The sequence below is a fragment of the Artibeus jamaicensis genome, unplaced genomic scaffold (genome assembly GCF_021234435.1).
Source record: "Artibeus jamaicensis isolate MK-2021 breed Jamaican fruit bat unplaced genomic scaffold, CSHL_Jam_final contig_1998, whole genome shotgun sequence".
Classification (NCBI taxonomy): Eukaryota; Metazoa; Chordata; class Mammalia; order Chiroptera; family Phyllostomidae; genus Artibeus; species Artibeus jamaicensis.
Window position 1 is genome coordinate 21,213,773 of NW_026521407.1, and position 27,223 is coordinate 21,240,995.

At 45.0% G+C, this 27,223-nt stretch overlaps 1 protein-coding gene across 4 annotated transcripts in view; it reads right to left on the reverse strand.

The window, feature by feature from the left end:
• The window catches only part of SLC39A11 (solute carrier family 39 member 11), a 337,009-nt gene that overhangs the window by 206,615 nt on the left and 103,171 nt on the right, over positions 1-27,223 (reverse strand). For 3 of the 4 annotated variants that reach the window (XM_037128088.2, XM_037128089.2, XM_037128087.2), the window contains exon 4: positions 14,399-14,557. The exons of the other annotated variant lie outside the window; for it this stretch is intronic. In XM_037128088.2, coding sequence (XP_036983983.1) covers positions 14,399-14,557 — 159 coding nt within the window. The remainder of the gene's footprint in view (positions 1-14,398; positions 14,558-27,223) is intronic. 4 annotated transcript variants of the gene reach the window in all.

Genomic DNA, 27,223 nt, shown 5'->3' on the forward strand with positions numbered 1-27,223 from the left:
CCGCTCATATGAGATGTTTAAAGGAGACGACTCCATAGAAACAGGAAGTGGAATGGTTGTTACCAGGGACCGGAAGTCGGAGAGAAGGAAAGGGAGAGTTGTCGAGTTGTATAGAGGATCAGATCTGCAATATAAAAAGTTCTTGAGATCAGTTTCACAGCAGTGTGAACATACTTAACACCACTGAAATGTATGCTTAAAAATGGTTAAGATGGTAAATTTTGTTATGTGTTTTTTATACCACAATAAGCAAACAAAACGGTAACAACAAACAAGAAAGCAGTTGGCCATCCTCACTAAATGCTGGAGGATGGAGTTCAATGGCATGGCCAGATCTTGGATGCATTTTACAGTATTTTCCTTACTTTGGTATCTCCTTTCCTCTAATTGTTTAATCCTTTTATCTGCAACAAAATTATCTTTGCCATGATAACCATGAGCACCCAATACACAAGTGTCTCTTAAAGTGCCTGGAGCAAGGATCATGCCTTATAAGATGATAATAGCAGAGGGTATAAATACTCCATTTGTGTCAAATCACTCTGTTTACACCATCCTAAGATGTGTCTTAAGGATACAGATTACCTTTAAACAATCGGGCTGATGTCTTCCTTTTTGCCTTCTAGTAGAATTTTTAAAGGGCAGCTACTGTTCTAAGAAATTACCCTTGAATTTGGGAAGTATGTTAACTTAAAATGACAATTTGTCATTCAGCCTCACCTCCTGGAGTTTTCCAAGCCAGGCTTTGAGTGGAGACAGTTTTTCTCATTCCACTGTTTCAAGATGTAGAGTTTTGCATCCCTAAGAGAAAAGTAATCAGTCCCCAACTTGAAAATTAAACAGAGGCCATGGCATATCCATCCGTGTTTGAATATCTATCCATCAGTGTTTGAGTTCTGGGCTGCTGCTCTTTCAGACATGGGCTTCACATGGGGTATCAGAAAACTTAATGACTGGGACATTACTATCAGCCAGGATAATCAAATGAACATTCTTGTTAGAGGCTCGCCTGTATTTTCTTCTCTCTTCATCAGTAGCGTAATTTTCTTTTATGATGAGAAGTCATTGAAATTGCACAGCATAAAAATGGATAATGCTGCATGTATTGTCAGACTATTGGCAAATGATGCTGTAAATGGCTTATCTATTTCATTACATGGAAGGCATAATATCACAAAGTAAGAAGGAGGCGTCAGACTGAAAACCTAATGAGACAAAATAAGAATTCACTGTATGCGCTACTCTTGTGTCCTGCTTGGTTTAAAGTCAGAATGCTGAAATACAAATCAGCATAGTGTCTTGATGAATATGAAAAATTCTTACCACTAGCTGCAAACCCAAAGACTGCCAAGCTTAGACAAGTTCATTATTAGTAGTTATGAAAATGAGGGCTGGGGAGGGGGGGGGGGGGGGGGGGGGGGAAAAAAAAAAAAAAAAAAAAAAAAAAAAAAAACCCCAAATTTCTAAAAAATAAATTTACAAAGAAAATTAGAAATGTAACAATAATCACTACAAAATGACCAGTAAGAAAAACAGGAGGATTTCAGGTTTAATGGTGTAAATACATTCAGGCAGGCATTTCCTTTTAATATTGAGATTTTATGATAAACCCCCTCGCCTCCAACATATACAACCCCCCGCAAATCTTAGATGTGTTTTTAAATATCCTATACACAAAACTTTAAAGTACTTAAATTATATGAGCATCCAAGGCCAGGAATAATTACTATAAAATGTGGAAGAGATATTTTGGTAATCATTAACATAATAACATAAAGTCCATGTTCCAGGGTCAGATACAATTTTTTCCTTCATTTGATGTCATTTAGTGATATTATTGACAATGTTATTTATAGTTTTTAAGACTACTTCTTTAAAGAATGGTCAGAGATGGAGAAAAGTACAGAGAATAACAAGATCAAAATCCTGTACCTCTCACTCAAATTTAATAAAGATTAGCCATTTACCATATTTGATGTAACCAAAGAACGGGGAAAGGAATACATGCAAAAGTCACTGATCTATTCTGGCTTTTAGATGTGCAACAGATATTAACTAAAAGCAGTAAGTTGGTCGGAGTCAGAGAAAGGACTCTCACTGCCAAATCCCTTCCATGGCACAGAGCAATGCCATCTCGCCTGACTGGTGGGAGGAATAAAGATGCAAATCGTTGGTTTTCTGTGGCTGCTGACCAAGTTTTCACAAACTTGATGGCTTGAAACAACAGGAATTCATTCTCACAGTCCTGGAGGCCAGAAGTCCAAAATCAGTGTCCCTGGCCTGAGATCAAGGTCTCCACAGTACCGGACTCCTCAGGAGGTTCTGGAAAGAATCCATTCCTTGCCCTTCCCACCTTCTGGTGGCTCTGGGCTTTCCCTGATTCTGGGCCTCGTCACTCCAACCTCTGCCTCCATACTCACAATGCCTCCTGTCCTGTGTCCAGTCTCCCTCTGCCTCTTTTTCGTAAGGACACTTGTGATCGCATTTAGGATTCACCCAGAGATGTAACTCTTCTTACGAGGGCACTAATCTTACCCTGAGGGCCCCACCCTCAGGAGCTCGTCTAAACCTAATTATCTCCTGAAGGCCTCACCTTCAAATACCATCAGGCTAGGGGTTAGGGCATCAACATATAAATGGGGGTGGGGCACAATTCAGTCCTCAGTAACAGCCTAGGTGTCAATCCGGGTAGACAGTCTACTAGCGACCTGTTGTGTAAATGAGGTAAATTTAGTTATTTCAAGTTAAGACACCAGATAACTGAAGGTATCCACCTCGCCTGGTCAAATCATTTTGGTCTCTGAGTGGCCAGTTGGTCATCGTTACTTTGAAAAATCCCTCTGAAAGACACCACAGAAGACGTGGCAATGCTAGACGATGGTCCCAGTGGGAGGGGGGGATAGAAAGGGGCCACCTGCTTACAGGATATCCAAACAGCCAATGAGGGGACACCTCCCTCTTTACAGCCTCTTTACAGTTCATTAAGCCTGAATCCACAACTTGTGAAAACAAGAAACAAGATCGAAAAGTTATCCTCAGCAGCTTCCGATTTCCTGACTTAAGGAAAGTGAATTTTATTAAACACTCACTGTATGCCCGCCAGACTATGTGTTAAGTACTCTATATGCTCTATTTTAGTTAACCCATTTCCTACTTAGGAAAAAAAAAAAAGTGCAGCTCGCTGCCAGTGTTCATTAATTTTACATAAACAAGCTCTTTGAGGCCGAAGCAAATCTGACTGGTTTTCAATGTGAAAATAAAATATAAAAACTGTCTTTGGAGTAATTTCTAAACAGGACTTGCCTCTAATCCTAATGTAAACACTGCAGGCACAAACTGGAAATGGGTTAGTCCTCACGGCCACCCTCTCGGGGAAGATCATATCCATTTTACAGATAAGGATACTGAGGTTCATTCAGAAGGGTTAAGTAACTGCCCCAAAACAAATACTCCTAAGAATCCAGGGTAATTTGATCCAAATCCCATGCGTATTCCACTAGAACATGTTGCTTCTACAGATTTATACCAACCTCCAAATGTAGACTTGGATGGGTAGCATAGAAAGAAAGGATGGGGTATTAGAAAGAATTAAGATACAATATATATAGTGATATATTACTACAGAATGCAAGCAGGGAATATCATTTTTTAAATATATATGTGTGTATATATAATATACATATCGCATGCTATTATATAATAAAAATAATCCATCTCAACCTCCAATGGTGATGCAAAACTGAAACTGTCAGCAAACACACCTAGCATTAGCTGGCACTGCCCTAGGGTCACTACTTACGAGTTTTGCCCTAAACCACTTCTGCCCATGACTCAGAGGAACTTTGGGCACCATCAGTGGACCAGTTTCCTGGTGTTACTGTAGACAGTCAGGGAGTGCCAGGGCATCCCCCACACTGGCCAAAATGGTGTCAGGGGCGGTTCTTACACTGAGCACGCCAAAAGCTGGCAAGATGAATAGATAAGGACCGAGCGTGCCAAAATCTAAAAAGATAAATGGACAAGGCCCAAGCATGCCGAAAGCTAACGAGATAACTGGACAGAAGAAAAAAGTTCTCCTCTCCCTATTCCTACAAGACCCACAGGCTTGAGCTAGAAGGAGAGATGGTCTTTGAGATCAGAGTGCACCCTTCTCCAGGTGTGGCACCTGGATAAACATCTTTCCTTTGCACCAGCACCTGTCTCTCAGGTTTGGCTTTCATTGCACCAGGCAGCTGACCCTGCATTTCAGTTACATTGGGACTTCCAACAGCCACTCACTCCACTATATGGAAACTTGAGATGCAAACAACTTCTAGCAAAATGGGGAGGGGTGAGCAGAGTCAGGATCAGGGTGTCAGACAGAGCAGGGTGTCAGACAAAGCAGGCAATTGCTTTTATGAAGCTGTCAGGAGAAAAGGAGGAGAAAGGCAGTTGTAACAGTGAAAATATGCCAAGAGGAACATGGAGCCTCTATATTAATGGAAGACACATATACACACACACTGATCCACATATCAGAGCACCCGAGGTATAGGTCCTTCAGACAGAGCTTTCCACCCTGGCTGGTGTAGCTCAGTGGAGTGAGTGCCAGTCTGCGAACCAAAGGGTTGCTAGCTCGAATCCCAGTCAGGGCACATGCCTGGGTTGTGGGCCAGGTCCCCAGTAGGAGGTGAGCGAGAGGCAACCACATATTGATGTTTCTCTCCCTTTCTTTCTCCCTCCCTCCCCCTCTCTCTAAAAATAAATAAATAAAATCTTTAAAAAGAAAGATATAGACTTCCAGGGTCCTCCAGAACTACTATTCATCTTTCAGGACTGTTCTGTGATTCTCTCACTGTGGTGAGCATCAGAACCCCCCAGAACCTAGTTTAAAATGCAAGTGCCTGGGCCTCACCCCAAGAGCTTGTAAGTCACGAGTCCAGGGTGGGGACCAGGCCCCTACAATCTTTAAGTCTCCAGGTGATTCTGGTGTGTTCTGAAGTTTGCAACCCAGAGAACCAGATCCTTTCCCCCCTTCTCATCTTGAGACTGACCCCTTATCACCTGCAGGAAATCCTCCTTTTCCCTCTTTTCTGAGTCTTTTGCAATAAGACTTTGGCTCCCAAGGGAAAGAAGGCAGCGTTTGAATTGCAGTGAATCATCTGTAAAACAGCACCTGAATAAAAGCAAGTAATGAGTAGCCTTCAAAGGGCAGTCACCAACCTTTGCTGAAATCAGAGCCTCTCTGGGGAAGTTTTGTTTAGATACCCAGGCTTCACCTTGGACCCAATGAATAGTAACCTCCGGAGGGATGCCCAGGTGTCGACATCTTTCTTAAGCACCAAAGGCAACTTCCCTGTTCCTTCCCAACTCACCCCACCCCTCCTCCCTTCTAATACACTTCATGATTGCCTTGTTTGTAAAATGCTCATTCTAAATGACAGTGTAAGTCTTTAGCTCCTTAGGCAAACATAATTAAGTAAATAAAGCATGAAAAATCATATAACAGATTCAGATTTCAGATTAAGTTTTTCTATTTTCTGCCTGCATGTTTAATTATCTGTGCCTCTTGTTTGTAGTGCCAAATATGTGGTCACCTGCAAAGGGGATAGATCTGTTTCTAGAAGATAATTCGCAATGAGTAAAGCACTGTCAGCTTATAAACTGTGAGGAGTTTCCATAAAGATGATCTCATTTGATTTTCCCAGCATCTCCATTCATTTACTCATTCATTCGTGCATTCGTTCATTCATCAAATCCCTCCTGAACACCTACCATGCACTAGGCACTACACTGGTGTGTAGGACATGGGAGACCAGAGCAGAACTGTCCCTGCCCATGCTCCTGCCTTCAGGCCACAGTGATCGGGTCCACAGGTAATGACAGCACAACAGAAAGAAGGGCAGGATGGGGGACGTGCAAAGCAGAACCAAGACATGGGGCTGTCAGGGAAGCTTTCTAGGCACACAGACCGCATCCCACAGGGTAAGGAGAGAGTCAAGCAGATGCCGGAGGAAGAGTGTCCTGAGCTATTCACTACTACCATCATCTTTGTAATTATGTGTTGGCTTCTGCATTATATTCAGCATCCCCTGCCATGCTCAGGTCAAGGTAAGGTAAGTCCTCCTACTGCGTGCCCACGTCTTCAAAAAAAGGAGGCTCCAAAGCAGGTGGGCCGTGATTTTGGAGACACAGCATGCTTCTGAGATACAGGGAGGAAAATCCCTTCCCCTCCAGCAGCCCTCAGATACAGAACAGCAAAAGGAACCACAGACATAGGGTGGCACAGAGTGTCTTCAGAGGGAGGTGCCAGTACTACTGTCATTGATATGCCTTCTGTCGTTTGTCCCCAATGACTTTAATCTAACTCTCTCCTCTCTAACTGGCCAGACCACATCTCTGTCCCCAAACTTCTCTTTCTTCTCTGCTACCCAAACTCTAAATCCCCTGGGACTTTGATTCCCCAGCCCTGGAACCTGCCATCAACACTACCCTCCCCCCCCCCCCCAATACAATCAGAGAGGAGATGAACAGCACAGGCATGGGCAGCGTCTGCTCTAGTGGGCAGTGACGCACGAGGCACCCAGTAGGGTGAGCCAGACACACACGTCCCCCTGCCCTTGGGAGGAAGGAGTTAAGACTCGACACACATCCAATTCCTTTAGCAATCCAGCCTCATAAATCATCTTGGCCAACCATCTACCAGTTCAATCAGTCTACATAGTGGCTTCTGTATATTTCTCGTAAACATGTTTCCTGGCTCAGTAGATGGCAAGAAGAGACAAGTATTTACTCACAACTTTATGGTCCAAATGGGGAGAAAACCCAAGTCCTCAAGGTTCCAACCAGGCCTATTTGCACTGCAGAATCCCTGCCACTTTAGTACAGTAACAGGAATCATTCAGTGCCTGGGAAGTCCCATTCAGCAAGCCAGCCTATACTGAAATGGCAGTGTGTGTGAGCACATGTGTGTGTTCACGCCGGACCCACTGAGGGTGCTCCAGGAAGCCACATGACCAGTAGAGGTGTGTGGGGGGAACTTGGCCCGCAAAGTCCCCCCCATCCGCCACGGATGAAAGTGAAACTACCAAGACACGATCTGCTTGGGGAGGAAAGATGGCCAGTCTCTCAAAGGAGAAGGGCAAAGAGCCCCTTCCTCAAGGGGCTTTTATTAGGTTCATTTGCATAAGAATACAGGTGAGGATCAAACAATAGATAGCATTCAAAGAACTATGAGGGCTTATTCTCAGTCAGGGTCAGATAGCTAATGAGCCATAAAACTTTGGGGAACCAACATCTTACTTGGACCCTTATCATTTAAATGAGAGCACTCTAAACAAAGCAGGCTTCACAGGATTTTACATATTCTTTTTTAGGCCTGATCACCCAGGAGAACCCTCCCTTTCCAGCACAGGGTTGCACTGCCTTCCCCATCATAAGTTTTTAGGCTTAAGTGGATCAGAGCCAGGAAGTGCTTCTCCCAGACGGAAATGGGAACTCAGGCTATGTCACAATAGCCAAGGGATGAGGGTCCATCACTCCTTCTTTCTTGCAGGCCACCCCCTCCCCGCCGAGTCTTTCCATGATGGCCTCCCAAGTGATCGTGTCTGGCTTAGGTTGCCCCTCTCTCTGAGGAGTCTTACCTGTCTCTGCCTAGCCGACCATGCTTTGGGGGCAGGGAAGTAAGCTGAGGCAGCATTTGCTACCAGAGATGAGCTTTGTCTCTTTGTGGCTTGCACTCAGTCTTAGCCATGGGGGGCAGTTACAACTCCTGAAACTAGGCAGAGCGGTTCCCAACAGAGGTGGGTTTCTGAACCCTGGTCAAAAAACAGACAGCAGGCATTCTTGGATGCTCTGGCTGCAAAACCACAGATATTTTTGCTGCAGCCTCAATGAGCCAGGATCATGTACACAGCTAACATACACAGGCATACAAATGGGGAGCACAGCATTCACCACCTGCCCTAGAAAACAAAGAGCACATATGGAGGGAAAAGAAAGCAGTCATGGGCTGCATTCCCAGCAGCTAATGGTGAACTGCAGGCATCCACAGAACGGTTCAACCTGCTGTTTCTCCAAGGATCGGCAAGCACGCCATGCTAGGAGATTGCCTCAACACCCTTTTAACTCCTCTGCCAGCCAACAGGACCAAAAATGACACCTGAGCACCATCAAGAAGATCTCAGGAGGCTGCAGAATGCATCAAAAGGCAAGAGATACAACCTCAACCGAGGCTGCCTTTGCCTTGTACCTTCAGAATGGATGCTTGGAACCCGGGGCCAGGGGGGGCCTGAATGCCACTCTCTCCAAATACCACATTGTGAAGGGCCTGCAAAATCAATGTGCCAAGAGCTCCCCAGTATGATGAAATGACCTGTCTGTTTTACAAAAGACTCTATACTTGCTCTCTTTTGTCAGTGAATCCCTTCCAAGGACAAGCTTTTCAAAACATTCCCACCTAGACTCACCAGCCGCTGCTGTCACTGCTGGTGAGCTCACAGGTTTGCTCCGTTAGAAGCAAAGGCTTAATCAACATCCAGACCGCATGACAGCTTTGCTGCTGAAGGCATACCCCAGCTCCCCGCAGGGGCCAGGATAGTTACACCTTGCTGTTGTTGTGAACACCCAGTGCCTAAACCACGGGTGTCAAACTCATTTCCACCAAGGGCCGCATCAGCCTCGCAGTTGCCTTCAAAGGACCAAATGTAATTTTAGGGCTGTATAAACCTAACTACTCTGTAACTAGGGGCAAGGAGCTTGGCACTGCCGCTAGATAGAAACAAGGTGCCAGGCTGGATAAAACAAGGTAGAGGGCCTGATTCAGCCTTTGGGACTTGTGTCTGCCACCTTGCAACCTAAACTGATGGCTTCCAATGACATCCACACTATGAACTGTGCCCCCCCCCCACAATTCATCTGTTGAAGCCTTAACCCCCTGTGGCTCAGACGTGACTGTATTGGGGACAGGGCCTTTAAAGAGGTAACTGAGTTAAAAATGAGGCTGTTAGGTTGTTCTCATAAGGAGAGATATTGACACACAGAGAGACACTGGGAACACAGCTGCACGAGGACAATCCAAGTGAGGACATGGAGAAAGCCATGTGTCTGCAAGCCAAGGACAGAGACCTTGGAAGAACCCAAACCAGCCGGCACCTTGATCTTAGACTTCCAGCCTCCGGAACTACAAGTAAATACCTTTCTGTTATTAAAGAATAAAGACTTCCCCCTCCCTACTGGTCTGTGGTATTTTGTTATGGTAGCCCTAGGAAATGAATACAGATGTATGGATAGTTAAGCAAAAGGCCCACTTGCAAAACCTCATCCTTCTTTGACCTGGTTCCCCAAACACTGACCTACTCCCAGCCCAGCCTCTGCTGACAGCAGAGTCTTGGGCCCACATTGGAGAAACCACTGCCATTTCTCTGGAGCTCTCTCCAGCCCAGCCAAACGCCAACATCGATAAACCTCAGGATGCACCTAACCGGAGCAAGAAGAATTGTGTATCTCAAACCTCAACAAAGCCTAAGAAAGAAGGAAATACTGAAACTGAGGCAGGCAGAGGGTCAATTTCTACTATAGATAGTTGAGCTTGTCTACTATCAGGCTCATGCTAAAGACTCTGCTATCTTTCTTTTTCTTTCTCTTTCTCTCTCTCTCTCTCTCTCTCTCTCTCTCAGTAAAACATACAAACCCCTCTCTGGGGAGGGAATTAATCACTTCCTGTGACATCTGTCACCTCCCAACTTGTAAGATGTGGCCCCTCCTAGCAACTCCAGCCAACACGTACCAACACCAGCAGAATTTAGGTGCACATTAAAAGAACATGCACGTACCACTCATTTCACTTTTCGGCAGAGGCATCTTCTTTGCCATCGTGGAGAAAACTAGGAGAAACTGAACAGGGTGGGCACACATAAATAAAGAAAATTGCTGAAGAGTAAGCGGTACCTGACTGCTGGCTGGAGTCCCCTGGAGCCTGTGTGGGCAGGACTACCTTCCAGGCTCTCACACAGAATCTGAGACAGAGTCACAGGGACCCGCTCCCATACCACCCCCTGCAGCCTGGGCCGGCCTCCTCAAGATGTCAAATCCCAAGAGAGGGCGGAGTGGGGGTGAAGAGCACACATCTCCCAGGGATCAGGCTGCCAGGATGTAAAGTGAGCTGAAAATAGCACGTGGCGACAACACAAACAGTATGTTACCGTTTGTTCTGCAGAAAATACAAAACAATCACATGTCCACATGTACATATGGAAAAGCACAGGGCACTCCAACCACACAATGACATTAAGATGGCGGGGTGCTGTACATGCATTAAAATAACTGCCAAGAAAAAGCATTTCAAATTTAAAAATAACACAGTGGAGAAGGCACAGCCTGACTCCAACTGTGTAGAATGTGCACATGCACATACATAAGTAAAAAGAAGACAGAGCTCCCCGAGTCTGGGCTTCTGTTGCTATGGAGTTGGTTTAAAGTGCACTCAAACAATATAGGCCATGGGGAAAGTGCTTATATTTCAGCATCTAAAAAACATACATAATTCATTTTCCTGCAGAAAAAAAACCCTGGAGAATACCCGCTGAACTGCTGACAAAGGCTGACTGGTTAGCCTGGGGAGAGAACGGGCTCAAGAAAGTGTCTTAATCCATTAGGACTGTCACAACAAATTACTGCAGACTGGGTGGCGTACAAACAGCAGAAATTTCTTTTCACAGTTCTGCAGACCCAGATCGAAACTGGCACATTCGGAGCCTGACGAGGGCTCCCTCCCTGCTTCACAGCCCGTGACTTCTCACTGTGTCCCCACATGGTGGAAGGGAGCTCTCAGGGGCTCGTTTAAAGGGTGCTAATCACACTCATGAGGGCTCCACCCTCATGACTTGCTCACCTCCAGAAGGCCCACCTCCCAATACCATCACCTTGGGGATGAGGTTCAACATATGAATTTTGGGGAGACACAATCTATAACAGGAAGGCATTTTCACATACTTTTTTTACTTTGTAACAAGATTTCTATACTATATTGATGTAATACTGATATGACCAGAAAGAAAGAGCCCGTGGGGACACACACCTGACCCCCGTTCCCCACCTTACCCTTCTACCCACCAGTAGAAAACCTCTCCTTTAACTGAAGGTGGAGGCTTCCCCCCTACTGCCATCCTTCGTAGAGAAGCAAAACTACAAAGACCATAAAAATGTCAGTATCTTTGCCATATTTGTCATCTAAATGTCAGAATGTCAACATCAATAGCTGTCCGATGTCCCCTCTATTTCTCCCTACGGCCACCCTAAGGGAGGGACACTGGGCTCAGGCTAGCCCAAACCTCGTTCCCCACCACCTGGCCTCTTGCCAGCCCCATTCCCAGGCCAAGCAGGTCACACCCTCCCGCCCACCCTCACCCTGGTCCCCTGCCCCTTTCATAAAGATACCATTTGGTAAATCCCTGGCAGTTCATTTCCCACTAATTGTCACGGCATTAGCATTCTCTACTCTGCTCCCAGATAAATAAATAAAAACCAATACCCAGCTCAGGAAGACGTTTGATGCACCCAAAGTTAACAAAGCCACAGAGGCTTCAACCGAACAGGCTGTGATGAGTAAGACCCTTTTCATGAGCTATATTTTGCTTCAGCTCCAAAAGGGGGGCAAATACATCTGAAAGGCTGAATGAAGCGGCAGGGGAGTCAGAAAACAGAGTCCCTTATTAACCATTTCCTTCCCACCAACCCAAGAGTCTTGCTGCCCTTTGGGTCCTGAATCTATAAAGATATTCAGGGTGAGCGGCTCTGGGGTTGGCGGGCAGTGCAGCAGTGCAACCGCTCTTTGAATGGAGAAGGGCAAGGGCTCAAGTCAGGCAGGCGTTGCTACAGAATCCCTCCAGCCACACCTCCACCCTACTGGCCTTCCTCACTGCTCATTTCTCCAGGAAGTAACGCAGAGACTGACTCGCTCCCTCTCACCCCTCAAACTCCACGCACTGCCCCAGCGGACAGGGCTCCAGCCAAAGCCTCTGCTCTCACAATTTCCTCCTCTCCGCAGGCCATCTGCTGAACGGAGGGGTTTTATCATAAGGTGGAAAGTACCAGAAATTGAAATGATCTCAAGCTGAATTTGCCCACAGAACTCCCCACGGCCTCCAAAGCCACTGCCTCATAAACTCCCAGAAGAGTGGCCATTGTGAAACCAAATTCCAGCCCCCAGAAGACTACACTCCCAAGGGCACTCGGTCAGTGCTGCACGACCACGCAGACTCGAGATCAAAACCCATTAACCCAGACTCCACGAAGCCCCTCCATAGATCCAGGCCGCTGCCCTGAAGGGAAGCCTTTACTCCGTCTCAGAGTGATGGTGGACAGACTGTGTGTAGGGCCTCCTCTTCGATGGCAACATTTGTATTCAGTGACCGTGGCAATTATAAATAATTCTTATCTATTTATAAGACCCTCTAAGACAAATTCCCCTTCTCATACCAACAACTGAATTAATTTCTTTCAAATGGCCTACAATAGAAACTTACTGTCAGGATGATCTTTCTGCCAATTAGCGGGGTTCTGGGCGTTAATGATTACTATGCCCTTTCAGACCCTTTCATCCTCTCTTCAGATGTTCCTCCACTATTCCCAAGCCATTCCTAATTTTCTTTATAGTCCATCCAAGACTCTACCCGCTGGGATCATCTTCATATTCAAAGCAGACATTAGAACAAGCACTAAACAAAAGGGTTCAAGAGAAAGGCCCTGCTGTACAGAACAAATTGGCAAGTGACTGGTTACCCTGCCCAGAGAAAACCCCTACACTCAGATGGCTGATCAAATACACCTGCCCCCAGCATGCCCCCCCCCCAGCAGCAGTGAGAGGTGACCCCTCGTGACTGCAAAGAGCCCTCTGCAAGAGACTGTCCTAGAAGCCCAGCAGGGCCCAGATGGGAAGGCAGAATGAGACCCAGCAGGGGCTTGAGGAGCTGCTGAGCCAGCCCCTGCCTGCTGGTTGCGAGGTAAGGCCAAGGACCCACAAGATCTTCCTGCCAAGAGCAAGTTCACACATTCCCCAGGGAGATTTGAGAGCACAGCACAGCAGCCCACACTGAGGACTGCTCAAAGCTATTAGCACGCAGCAAGGGAGCCCAGGGTCCAAGAGGCCGCAACTGAGAGCCATTCAAGCTTTTGATGAAAAAAAAATGACATCATGGTTTCTCCTCCGAGACTATATCATGGCTCCCCAAACAACAATCACGTCCAGCTGTCTGGTCCCTAGAGTGGTCCTTCTACGACATGAGTAATCCATTTCTTGTCAGCATCAGGGCCAAGTGCCAGGAATTCTTTCCTTTCTTTCTCCAGTTGGGAATTTTGGGCAAGAAAGAAGGCAGGTAGGCAGGGATGAGAACGTCAGCAGCATCCTTCCACTGGTACCTGTCCAGCTGAGTCCAGCAAGCCTGACCCAATCCGCGAGTACTCTCATGCAAGAGAACAAACGGCCTTTGACCCCCATTGTCCCTCAAAGGGTCTCTCCTGTGCCTCCTCCCTCTCTGGGACAGCAGAGAATCCCAGCACCAGCTGAGGTCTCACAGCAGCTCCTGATCCCTCTAGACTTGTGGGGTGTGTCCCCACAAGTCTGACAGGGTCTGACAGGCTGCCCGTGCCTGCACTGGGTTCTTATTGACATTGATCCCTCTCTACTGATGGCAGCGCACACAGACCACCCTGTTATAGACGCTATGGCCTTTAGCTATAATCTCACAGCCTGGCCTTGACTCTCTCTCTCTCTAGGGATACAGCCAAACTTCCGGCTACAGTTCTTATCGTGCTTCTTGGCACATGCTCATTCCCCAAACCCAACCCACCAGGCCTACTCTGGTACCCTGTCAGAGTTTTTCATTTTGACTTTGCAGCCACTAAAGGGAGTTATCCTCAACTTACAGGAAGGAGAAGTGGAACCAAGGGAGACACAGGCAGTGGATGGCAGAAGCAAGCTCCGCCCAGAGCCCTGTTGCCCAGACTCCCTCCCTCATCCTCCTCTAACAAGCCCTTGTTGATGTGATGCTTTGTCAATGGCCTTATGCCACCATTGGGTATGTCGTCATCTCCCAGGTGGCATCTTAAGTTCCTTACGGGTCAGGACCATGATCACGGTCACTCACTTCTCCCAGTTCCTGGGTCCGTTCATGTACACAGAGTCACACAGCGGGTAGTCAGTGGCACTCCACACTTACAATAAAGTCTGACATTTAAAATCTGAACTTAGCGAAATGTAACCAAGGGGATGATTAGTCATATTACCAAGAGCTTATTTCCTTTTAAGAAAAATGTCAAATTCAATTCCTCTACATAAAAGCCCTAAATGACCTGTTTCGACATCACTGGCTGTTTAACACAGGCACGATGGGGTCTGTCCCGTTTCAAGGGTGGCACTCACCAGCTGAGGCATCAGGAGGTCGGCCACGTAGACGAATGCAGCTCCGAGGGTGAAGCCAACAGCCACAGGGAAGAAGGCAAAGGCACCAAAGCCCCCAGAGGACATGGCCATCTCAACCGCGGGGGCCAGGAGGGACCAGTAGGAGGCTGCTAACATGACCTGCAAAAAGTGAGCAACAAACTGTCAAACCAACTACAGAAGACCTCCCAAGTGGGGGCTTCATTGCTCTCCGTGGACCAAACTGAACTGTACAATTTCACATGTTAGGTCTTTAACCAAAAGCCACATCAGAATTCCTGAAATTAATGTTGTAAGTACTCAACCTGGGGTCGAATGGAGTTGACCTGGAAGGATGGAGTCTGATTTGCTGCCATCTAGCCTCTGCTTCAATGGTTCTCAACCAGGGGCAATTTTGCCCTCCAGGGCAAATATCTGCAGACATTTTTCATTGTTACACTAGGCACATCTAGTGACTAGAGGCCAGAGGTGCTTGTAAACATCTACAATGCATAAGTCCTGAGAGCAAAGAATTAATTATCTGGCCCCAAAAGTCAATAACGCTGTTGAGAAAGCCTGTTCTAACTGAATAAATACCTCCAGGATACATTGCTTCATAAGCATAAGCCACTGCATGGTAAGACAAAGGCCTACCTTACATTCAGTGGGAAATTCTCTCCCTTCCACTTTTACATGTTAGCCCTAGCCCTGCTTTCTCGAGCAGCAAACACTGTCTCTCCTCTGTGATGCGGGATAGCCTTGGAAATATCTGATGAAACTGGGACTCAATGTCAGCTTGGTCTCATCGATTTATGAATCTCTAAAAAGGAAGAAGAGAACTAACATTTATTGATCACCTTCTATTTCCAGGGAGCAAGTTTCACATTTGCTATTTTATCATCACAAAAATCCTGAGAGGTAGATACTGCTTTCTCTTACTATTTGTAGGTAAAGAAATTAAATCTCAAGGTCATAAGATAATTTGCTCAAGGTTACACAGCTAACAAATGGCAGATTCAGGGAACTGAGCAAGCAGGACCATAATCACCTCGACGAGGGGACAAAGACAAGCACAAAAGAGAGAAATGAAGCTAGACCCAGATCTCAGTGAGGTCAATTCAATACAAGAGTCTCCAGTGTTTAGCAAATTGAACACTCATGCACAGTCATTGACTCCTATAGATGCAGTGGCATCTTCCCGGCTGGAGTACACCCACTACCCTTCACAACAATACGACAGTCATCACTGACATGTAACATGTTGAATGGGTTTCTAAAAGTGACTTAATTATGCCTTGTCTTCAAAAAATACATCTGCATCACCCATCTCCAAAATAACCCGCAAAGTGAGAGAACCAAGCGTTACAAAAGTAATGGGAAAGAACAGATCCGTGCAAAAGTGACTTCCCTCCTGCCGGCCACCAACCACACAGTCAGCGGCTCTGGGCTAGATTCTCCCAGAAGAAGTCTTAGCGCCACTCCTAGACGATTGCAAATACTTCGGAAACTCCCAGAAAGAATGAATATGTCTCATCAGGTCAGCTCCATGACACCACTGAAGAGAGCTTATTCCCATATCATTCGCCATTTTGAAGTCTCCAGTTTGGTGGCACTAACCACCTCCAGAGTGTTGTACAATCCAAACCTTTCCCACCATCCCAAACAGAAGGTCTGCTAACTATTAAGCAACAACTCCCCATTTTCCCCTCTCCCCAGGTCCTGGTAACCTCTATCTACTCTCCATCTCTATGAATTTGCCTATTCTGGGTATTTCATGTAAGTGAAACCATACAGTATTTGTCCTTTCGTGTCTGGATTATTTTACTTAGCATAACGCTTTTCGAGGTTGATCTGTGTTGTAACAGGTGTCAGAATGTCACTCCTTTTTGTGGCTGAAAAATAATACTCCCTCTATGAAGCTGTGACTACTGAACTAACCTGAAAAAAATATAATGTATCCCTAGCATAGGATGAAAGTAGGGATAAAAGAACCAGATCCTCATCTTCCACACTAGAAAATCATTAGATATGTTTAAAGCTGAAAAAGTCAAGAAGTGCCAAAGTAATTGATACAGCTGAGACATGTGGAGTCAAAAAACTGAAGAAACAGCTAAAACAGCTGCTCACCCTTATCCTGAGAAGCAGGAGTCAGGGGTGGGGAAAGCCAGCAGACTCCTGGTTTCTGTTATAAACCCAGTAGAATAACCTGACTTTTTAAACTATATGTGCGTATCTTTGAGGGGAATTTTTAAAGAAACTGAAAATATTATTTGAAAATATATAAAAGGAAATATAAGTAAATTTACCATGTGACATAATTTTTTTGTTTTAATAGTAGGACATCTTTATTTCACAGTGAAAATTCAATGAAGGGAAATGCTCCTGTTTACAATTCAATTTCCAGAAATATTTCTGCCTGATAGAGATACCCAACTAGACTGTGTTTTTTTGTTAAATGCACCTAATTCAGTCTTGACACCAGAAAATTGAAAGGGAATGGAGGAGACATTTTAAATGAGCAGATAGTGCTGGCTGGTGTGCCTCAATTGATTGAGTGCCACCCTGTGAACCAAAAGGTCGCCAGTTTGATTCCCAATCAAGACACATGCCTAGGTTGTGGGGCAGGTCCCAGTTGGGGAAGTGAGAGAGGCAAGAGATTGATGTATCTCTCATACATTGCTGTTTCGCTCCCTCTCCTTCTCCCTCCCTTCCCCTCTCTCTAAAAATAAATAAATAAAACTCTTTTTAAAAACCTGCAGATATTTTCAAGCTCTGAGAGAAAATCCCCCATTTCCCTTCAGTAATTCACCAAACCTAGCAAAACTCGTATGATCCTTTTTCTGAAAATATCATGCAAACTACCACAGGGATCCATACTTTATAGTGCTATTACTTTCCCTCTGTGTCAGAGGTACCAGCACAGAATAATCAAAAACAATAAGCTAACTCCCTAGCCTACAGCAGGCAAATCTTTTCATTTCTGCTTAAGTGCTCATTTTGGGACCATTTCAGCTCTGAAAATATAAATGAATTGGTGAAGAGTTCCTTAAGGAACACATCAGAATATCTGGGCATGATGGGGCCAGTTAAGCATTTCTTTTATGACAGTAATGACAGCTTAAAGACTAGAAGGAAATCCAAGCCACAAAATAAAATGCTCCCCTTAATAAAACAGGGAGGGAAGAATACTGCACAGCGATCACTTACAATGCACTGAATATCAGCACCCACATTCAATGATAATGTCTCTATAGGTAAGGCGTGTGTGTAAAAGTCCACAGAAGACAGAACACAGAGTTCAAAACATCAGCACCCAACTCAAGGCCTGCTCGAGTGGGTCCTCCATCAATGTTTGTTGAAGCAAATGAACATGGGCTCTAACCTCAAGGCCACTGTATAATTAAGGAGTCCGCACAAACTTGCAATCCTTATCAATCAAGGCAATAATTACTCTGAAACTACAGAAGCCAAGGAATACATCTAACTCTGTCTCCAAATCAGATATAAAATTAATTTGTAGAAGTCAATTAATAAGTACCCAATTAGTGACTATTACACAACCAACATTACACTGGGTCCTAGGGGGCTGAGAGAGAAGAAAGACACAAAAGCTGATCTGGGTCCTGCCTCTGAGGACTAGGCTATGTGCCATCGTAAGGGAGACTACAGAAGGTGTCTGATATGTAGGAGACCGTTCTGCGTGGCGTGGGCCCAGCCCCGAGTGGCAAACATTTACTGCAAAGTAACTTCCTAAAATCCATGCTAAACCTTCCAAGGACAAGTGTGACCGGTTCAACCACTTTTGCCCTTTTCATTGCAAATATCCCTCTTTGGTGATGTGATTAGTGGCACTGGCTCCTTTGTTTTCTGTAAAAGGTAACCACCTAAAACAACCTGTACATAGTAAATGAGGACCATCCTATAATATGCCTGGAGACACTGCTGGCTGTGTCCGCATCATGATATGATAAACAGAGAAGGTATCAGAACTGACAGATGAGTTCAAGTTGGTGGTCATTCCAAGTAAGGAGATGGCAACACTGTGACAAAATAGAACATCAAAGAAAACACAGTGGAGAGCACTAGAAAGTTGGACAGGATTTGGAAAGGAAAATGGGGCGGGGCCTTCTGGCTGGGAGGAGCTGCAGTGTGAGCAGTCTAGTGAGCAAACCTGCCAAAGCTGATGATGTAAGGTGACCAGCCTGGCTGAAAAGCAGTGTGCTGGGGTACAGTAAGATGGTGGGGTCTAATTAAGAAGGCTGGCAGAACAGTTTGGACTTCAGACAATAGGTGAGTTGTTCACAACTCTGGCTGCACAACCAGAAGTGCCTAGAGTTTTTGAAATACAGAAGCCATGGCCCCTTCACAACCCTACTGAAACAGGTTCTCCCAGATAGGAAACCAAGAGCCTGGCTGCTGGGTTACTGACGTAACCTACGTAGGAGGCAAGGTAATAAGGCCTGATCAGAATGGAGGCAGAGGGACAGCGGAGAAGAAAGAAATATACATGCAACCCTACAGGACAAGGTCGCCCGTGCCCACTCAACATTGAGTCACCCATCAGAAAGCCTAAGGGGTGGCCATAGGAACCATGCAATGAGTCAGCTTTCCAGTTTGGCATGTCAAGTATTAGTCATGTCTCAAGCATGAATCAAATTCATATGGGGGCTACCTCTGCACCTAATTCGCCTTCATCGAACAGTCCTCATAATATACCAGCTTCACACAATTTTATGGAATTAAACCTAACAGCTCAAAATAATAATTTACATTCAGCTTCAATTGTCATTATTAATTGATGCAGATCTGCTTAACAACCTGACTCTTGTTAGCTACACCTACCCAGTGAAAGTGAGGAGCAGGGGCTTGGCCTACAAGTTTGTATGCACTCTCCAAACTAAGAAAAAGTACCTGAGCCTAAAAAAGAAAGTCTGGACTTCTGGCCAAGATGCAGGTGTAGGTAGACACACTGTGCTTCCTTGTACAACCAAAAGAAGGATAACAACAATTTTAAAACAAAAAACAACCAGAACTGACAGAAAATCAAACTGTATGGAAGTCCAACAACCAAGGAATTAAAGAGAAAACATTCATTCAAACCGGTAGGAGGGGTGAAGATGGGCAGCTGGGTGGAGAGGACTCATGGCAAAGCCACACCTGGCGGATCCCCTATAGGCCCCACATTTTCGTGCAGATGAACCAGGAGGAACAACTGTAGAGCAAGGCAGATGCACCCAGGGTTCCAGTGTGGGGAAATAAAGCCCCGAACCTCTGACTGAAAACACCTGTGGGGCTTGAGGCAGCAGGAGAAACTCCCAGCCTCACAGGAGAGTTCATTGGAGAGACTCACAGGGTCCTAGAACATACGCAAGCTCACCCACATGGGAACCAGCACCAGAAGGGCTGACTTTGATTGTGGGTAGCAGGGGAAGCAGAATTGTTCCCTCTCAGACCCTGCCCCCACATACAGCATCACCACGCAGTGACATGGTTGCCCCACCCTGATGAACACCTAAGGCTCCACCCCTTACTATGTAACAGGTGCACCAAGACAAAAAAAAATGACCCAAATCAAAGAACATATCAGGGGACTTCCGCCAAGATGGAGGTTTAAGGTGGATGTGCCTGCCTCCTCTCACAACCAAGTTTAAGGACAACTAAATATTAGCATCAGAAAACACAACCAGAACACGGAAAACTGAACTTTTCGGAAGTCCGCAAACAACAAATTCTTCGGCCCGACCGGTAAGGGGCGAAACCGGCGGCGGGTGAGGAGTTACAAAGGAGAACTCTCGACCCGGGCGCGGGCGCGGAATCCAGACGCGCGACTTTTCGGAAGTCCGCAAACAACAAACTCTTCGGCCCGACCGGTAAGGGGCGAAACCGGCGGCGGGTGAGGAGTTACAAAGGAGAACTCAATCGACCCGGGCGCAGGCGCGGAATCCAGACGCGCGAATCCAGTCGCACGGGTTCCAAACCCAGGATTGGACCTAGTGAGCAGCCCACCGGGTGAGCGACTACGGAGGAGTCAGTGGGGAGGCGGTGGCAGCGAGTTGACTGTGGGTGCCCGGTTACGCGCGGGTGAGGGAGTGAGCGGTGGGACCGGCTGCGGCGGCGGCGGCGGCGGCACCATTTTCCCCGCTCTGACCACGCCCCCACATACAGCGTCACAACCCAGCGACCTGGGACTCCAAGGCGCCGCTTCTCTCACTTAAAGGGCCAGAACAGACCAAAAATGTCGCGGGGGACCTCAAAGTCCCGGAGATAAATCTAAGTGACGAAGAAATAGCAAATCTCTCAGACGCACAGTTTAAAACACTGGTCGTCAGCTTCCTCACAGATCTGGTGGACTATAGCCACAAATTAGAGAAACATATGAAGGCTAAATTAAGGGAAATGAATGGAATTCCACAGGAAACCCATAGAGATGAAAAAAAAACTGGGACTCAACTCAATGGAGTGAACCAGAAGGAAGGAAAAAAATGATCAATCAGAAAGGAATGAAGAAATAAGAATTCAGAAAAATGAGGAGAAGCTTAGGAACTTCCAGGACATCTATAAACGCTCCAATATCCGAATTATAGGGGTACCAGAAGGGGGAAAGACACAACCACCAGTGGAAAAACTATTTGAACAAATAATAAAAGAAAATTTCCCCAATCTGGCAAAGGAAACAGACTTCCAAGAAATCCAAGAAGCCCAGAGAGTACCAAAAAAGTTGGACTCAAGAAGAAACACACCAAGGCATATCATAACGTTACATTAGCCAAAATTAAAACGAAGGAGAGAATCCTGGAAGCAGCAAGAGCTAAGGGGACAATCACCTACAAAGGAGTCCCCATCAGGCTGTCAGCAGATTTCTCAAAAGAGACCTTACAGGCAAGAAGGGGCTGGAAAGAAATATTCCAAGTCATGAAAACTAAAGACCTACAACCAAGATTGCTCTACCCAGCAAAACTTTCATTTAGAACGGAAGGACAGATAAGGTGCTTCTCAGATAAGACCAAATTCAAGGAGTTCATCATCACCAAGCCCTTATTATATGAAATGTTAAAGGGACTTATCTAAGAAAAAGAAGTTAAAGAAACATGAACAGTGAAAGGACAACAAGCTCACAGTTATTAACAACCACACCTAAAACGAAAGCAAACTAAAAGGACAGCTAGATCAGGAGTGGAAACATAGAAATGAAGATCTCAAGTAGGGTTAGCAACAGGGAGTGGGAGGAGAAGACGGGGAGAGAAGGTACAGAAAACAAGTAGCATAGACAGTAGATAGAAAATAGATGGGGGGGCAAGAATAGTATGGGAAATACAGAACCTAAAGGACTTGAGACACATGGACATAAGCTAAAGGGGGGGGTAAGGGGGGGGTTGGGGGGCAGGGTGGAGGGGAATGAAGGGGGGGATAGAACAACTGTAACAGCATAAACAATTCAAAAAAAATAAATAAATTTATTTAATTAAAAAAAAAAAAAAGAACATATCAAAGCTCCAGAAAAAATACAACTAAGCCATGAAGAGAGAGCCAACTTATTAGATGCACAGTTCAAAATACTGGTAATCAGGATGCTCACAGAACTGGTTGAACTTGGTCACAAATTAGATGAAAAAATGAAGGCCATGCTAAGTGAAATAAAGAAAAATAGGACCCAATAGTGATGGAAAAGAAACTGGGACTCAAATCAATGGAGTAGACCAGAAGGAAGAAACAGCCAATCAGAAAAGAATGAAGAAACAAGAACTCAAAAATATGAGGAGAGGCTTAGGAATCTTGTTGGGAACCACCCTGCCTGGGTTCAGGAATTGTAACTGCCTCCCATGGCTAAGTGAGCAGCCTCCAGAATGCGGGCCACAGGAGACAAAGCTTGTCTCTGGCAGCAAGCGCCGCTTCTGCTTCCTCCCCTGCCCCTAAAGCATGGTCGATGTCCATGGTGGGTAGGACCCCTCAGAGAGGGGCAACCTAGTCCAGACACGATCACTTGGGAGGCCATCATGGAAGGACTCGGGGGGCTGCAACAAAGAGGGGGCAATGGACCCTCGTCTCCCTGGCTATTGTGACATAGCCTGAGTTCCCATTTCCGTCTGGGAGAAGTGCTGCCTGGCTCTGATCCACTTAAGCCTAAAAACCTATGATGGGGAAGGCGGTGCAGCCCTATGCTGGAAAGGGAGGGTTCTCCTGGATGATCAGGCCTAAAAAAGAATATGTAAAATCCTGTGAAGCCTGCTTTGTTTAGAATGCCGTCATTTAAATGATAAGGGTCCAAGCAAGAAGTTGGTTCCTCAAAGTTTTATGGCTCATTAGCTATCTGACCCTGACTGAAAATAAGCCCTCATAGTTCTTTGAATGCTATTTATTGTTTGATCCTTACCTGTATTCTTGTGCAAACAAATCCAATAAAAGCCCATTGAGCGGGAGGCTCTTGGCCCTTCCTCTTTGAGGGATCGGCCACCTTTCCTCCCCAAGCAGATCATGTCTTGGTAGTGTTTACTTTCATCTGTGGCACATGGGGGGACTTGCAAGGAAAGTTGCCCCCACAGAACCTCCAGGACATCTTTAAACATTCCAACATCCAAATTATAGGGGTACCAGAAGGAGAAGAGGAAGAGCAACAAGTAGAAAAGATATTTGAACAAATAATAAAAAAGAACTTCCCCAATCCAGCAAAGGAAATATATCTCCAGGAAGTCCAGGAAGCTCAAAGAGTCCCAAAGAAGGTAGACCCAAAGAGGAACACACCAAAGCACATTAAAATGACATTAGCCAAGATTAAAATGAAGGAGAGAATCCTAGAAGCAGCAAGAAATAAGGGGACAGTCACCTACAAAGGAGTTCCCATCAGACTGTCAGCTGATTTCTCAAAAGAGACCTTACAGGCAAGAAGGGGCTGGAAAGAAGTATTCCAAGTCATGAAAGGCAAGGACCCACATCCAAGATTGCTCCATCCAGCAAAGCTTTCATTTAGAATGCAAGGGCAGATAAAGTGCTTCTCAGATAAGGTCAAGTTCAAGGAGTTCATCATCACCAAGCCCTTATTATATGAAATGTTAAAGGGACTTATCTAAGAAAAAGAAGATAAAAAACATGTAAGATAAAATGACAGCAAACTCACAATTAACAACCATACTTAAATCAAAAACAAAAACAAACTAAGCAAACAACTAGAACAGGAACAGAATCACAGAAATGGAGATCACATGGAAGATTATCAGCGGGGGAGTGAGAGGGAGACAGAGGGGGAAAAGGTACAGAGAATAAATGGCATAAATGGTAGGCAGAAAATAGACAGGGGAAGCCTAAGAATAGTGTAGGAAATGTAGAAGCCGAAGAAGTTATATGTATGACCCATGGATATGAACTAAAGCAGGGGAATGCAGGTGGGAGGGGGTGTACAAGACGGAGGGGAATAAAGGTAGGGGGGATAGGACAACTGTAATAGCATAATCAATAAAATATATATTTTTAAAAAATCTACTCTATGACCCAGTAATTTCTCTCTTAGAGAGCTACCCCAAAAGAAATGAAAACATACGTCCACACAAGACATACATAAGAATGTACACAATGCCTTTATTCATAGGCCAAACCTGGATATAACCCAAACATCCATCAACAGCAGAATCTGTATTGTATTTACAAAATAAAGTACTCTTTAGCAATAAGGAAAAACTACTGATATCACAACACAGATGAATCTTAAAATCATTAGACTGAGTGAAAGAAACTATGTGTGTGCCTGTATATGTGTGTGTGTGTATGCACATATATACATATATAGGCAGCTTACGCACAAGAATATACAAAAACAACCTATGGTGATAGAAGTCATAAAATGGTCACCCCAGAGAAGGGGCAGCATTGACTTAGGTAATAGAAGCTCTTTCTATTACATAGGGACAGAAATGTACTCTATCTCATTTCGAATGGTGGTTACACAGGTATACATTATTGTCAAAATGCACTGAGCTGACACCTTAACATCTAGGCACATATGTAAATTATATTCATTTTTTTAAAGTCTTAGGAACGCTGCCCCAGGGTCTGATGAGCCACCTTCGCACTGTGGAAAGTAGATAAGGAATGAGGTTCTCAGGTCCACCCTAAAGTGGACCCTCTGGGGAGGGGTCATCCAATACAACTGTCAAGTACTCGACAAGGCCAAGGCCCAGAGCTAAAAGTCAGGCCATCCTTCAACATTAAGTATGTGTGGTATTAGACAAGCATAGAAATCCTATCTAAAAGGACCTCTTAGCATCCTTTCTCAGTGACTGCAGGTCTTCGCTGGTGAGGCCCTAAGCTCCTTAGAGAAAGGACCATCGCCCAAGGCACATTCAGGCTTCAAATGCTGACCAGCAACCACATTCTAATTTCCTCTGCCAAAACATAGGAAAAGGGCTAAAAACCAGTTAGCCATCAAATCCAGTCCTGCTCTAAATCTGAGTTCCCATTCCCAAGCGCAATTCAGCTTAAGGAATATTTAATCAGCAACTCTGGTGTGTGAGATGCCCACCTGGACTGATGTGCCCACTGGCAATGATGGGAGCTATACCTAAAATAAGACCACAGTGCTCCAAGGTCAAATATCATTCAGACTTTTTGTTGGAGTTCACCATTCCTCTTCCAAAGACACACTATATAAATGATGGAGAGGGGCAAGTATACTAATTACTTCAGTCCTTTCAATAGATTCACACTAGCTAGATGCCAAAACCACCAACTCCATGTAGACTTAAGGGGGAGGGGGAGGGGTACCCTTATTAAACCTTTTTACCAGCTTGTCACCAAGAGAGTGAGAACATGGTATTGCCCAAAGCAACCTCTCCATGGCACCCAGCCACCAATTCATCAGCACCCTCTCAACTTCAGTCAATTGAAAGACAATTGCACCAGCTGGTCAAGCCCTCCCCACTCTACAAGCATCACCCACTCAAGCTGATCCAGTCTGTCCCAGATCTGGCTGCTCACATTTGGAGGAGAGAAGAGTGAGCCCACTGAGAACAAACTCAGACACCGAGGGAGGAGAAGCATTTGCCCTGCTTCACTGAACCCCCTCCAAGGAGGTGACAAACCACCAAACTACTGGCTTTGTGCCTCTCTCTGCTCGAGGGGGAGGCTTCAGGGAAAGATCTCCATGGTCAAGAAGAAGGAAAATGCCATTCCTTATTCCAGACAAAATCACATTTCATTTTCACTACTCATGAAAACATAACTTGTCAAAGTGTGTTCTGTCCTAACTCACCTGAGGGGCGCAAGAGACTCCCATCAGAATGGTGGCAGTGACCTTGGGAGATGAAGGGGAGTGATGGGACTAGGAACTAGTGAATCTCAAGGGACTAGATGGAGCATGAAAAAGCCCCCCACCTAGGTTTGCTTCATCTAGCAAATAAAAATATGGGAAACAGTTAAATTTGAGTTTCAGGTTGGACAATTAGTAGTTATTTTTATTTTAGACATGCTCTACTAACAAAGAAACAGTTAAATATCTGAAATTTAAATTTAACTGACCATTCTGTTTTACCTGGCAACCCTGGCTAGCCCCACCAGCCACTCAGGGCCAGATCTGCTGTCTTTTTTATATTTCCTCTCCTTCCTTCTTTGTGAAAGGCAATAATAATATATCACAGTGGATAGAAGGTATGACTCTGGAGTCAGACTACCTGATTCAAGTCTAAGCTGCACCACTTCAGGCTCCCAGCTGGGAGACCTTGGGTGAGAGCAGCATGTCTCCAGGGCTATTTCTTCTTATGGGAAACAGAAATAATAATATAGTAACACTCATAAGTGAAATAATATCCATAACAATAACAATATTTACATAAAGACTGACCATGTGCTAGGAATTTTCTTAATTCTCCTAAACATTAAGACTCAGATACATTTGTCCCCATTTCACATATGGGGAAATTGAGGCACAGAGTAATGAAGTAATTAGCAAAGTCATACAACTAGTAAGAGGCAGAACCAAGATTCAGTCCTAGCCAGGGTGGCTCTTGAGTCCCTGCTCTTGATCTAATGCCCATCTCCAAGGTGGTGTTTATCTCCTATAGTTATTTAAAGAACTAAATGCAATAATGCATGTAAAATGATTAGCACAAAAACTGGCCTAAAGAATCTATAAATGCTAGATACTACATTTGTGTGTGATATGTCTCTATTTTTTTTTTTTACTATTATTAGGGCAAATGTTATGTGTGGAAATAACCAAACAGAAAAATGAAGGATCTCAGAAAGAATCCATGAAACTCTGAGAGGCAATTTTTTAAATTGATTTTATTAATTATGCTATTATAGTTATCCCAATTTTTCACCCTTTGACTCCCTCCACCCAGCACCCCCCACTCCCTCTGGCAATCCCCACACCACTGCTCATGTCCATGGTCATGTGTAGGTTCTTTGGCTACTCCATTGCCTACACTGTACTCTACATCCCCAAGGCTATTCTGTAACTATTTGTTTGTACTTCGTAATCTCCTCACCTCTTCATCCACTCCCCTACACCCCCCTCCCATCTGACCCCCATCAAAATGTTCTCCACATCCATGATTCTATCTCTGTTCTTCCATTTGCTTAGTTTGTTGTTTAGATTTAATCGTTGATAGATATGTATTTTTTCCATTTTGTTGTTCATAGTTTTGATCTTCTTCTTTTTCCTAAGTCCCTGCAAATATTGGAACACTTGAAGTTGTCCCTGAGGCTGCTTACATTATCCTTGTTTTTTGGATTCGTTTTTCTTCTTGCTGTTCTAATTGGTTGTGTTTTGCTTCCTTATGTTCCAAGTCATTGATTTGATTCTCGGCTTCATCCACTCTCCTGTTGTTTCCCTGTAAA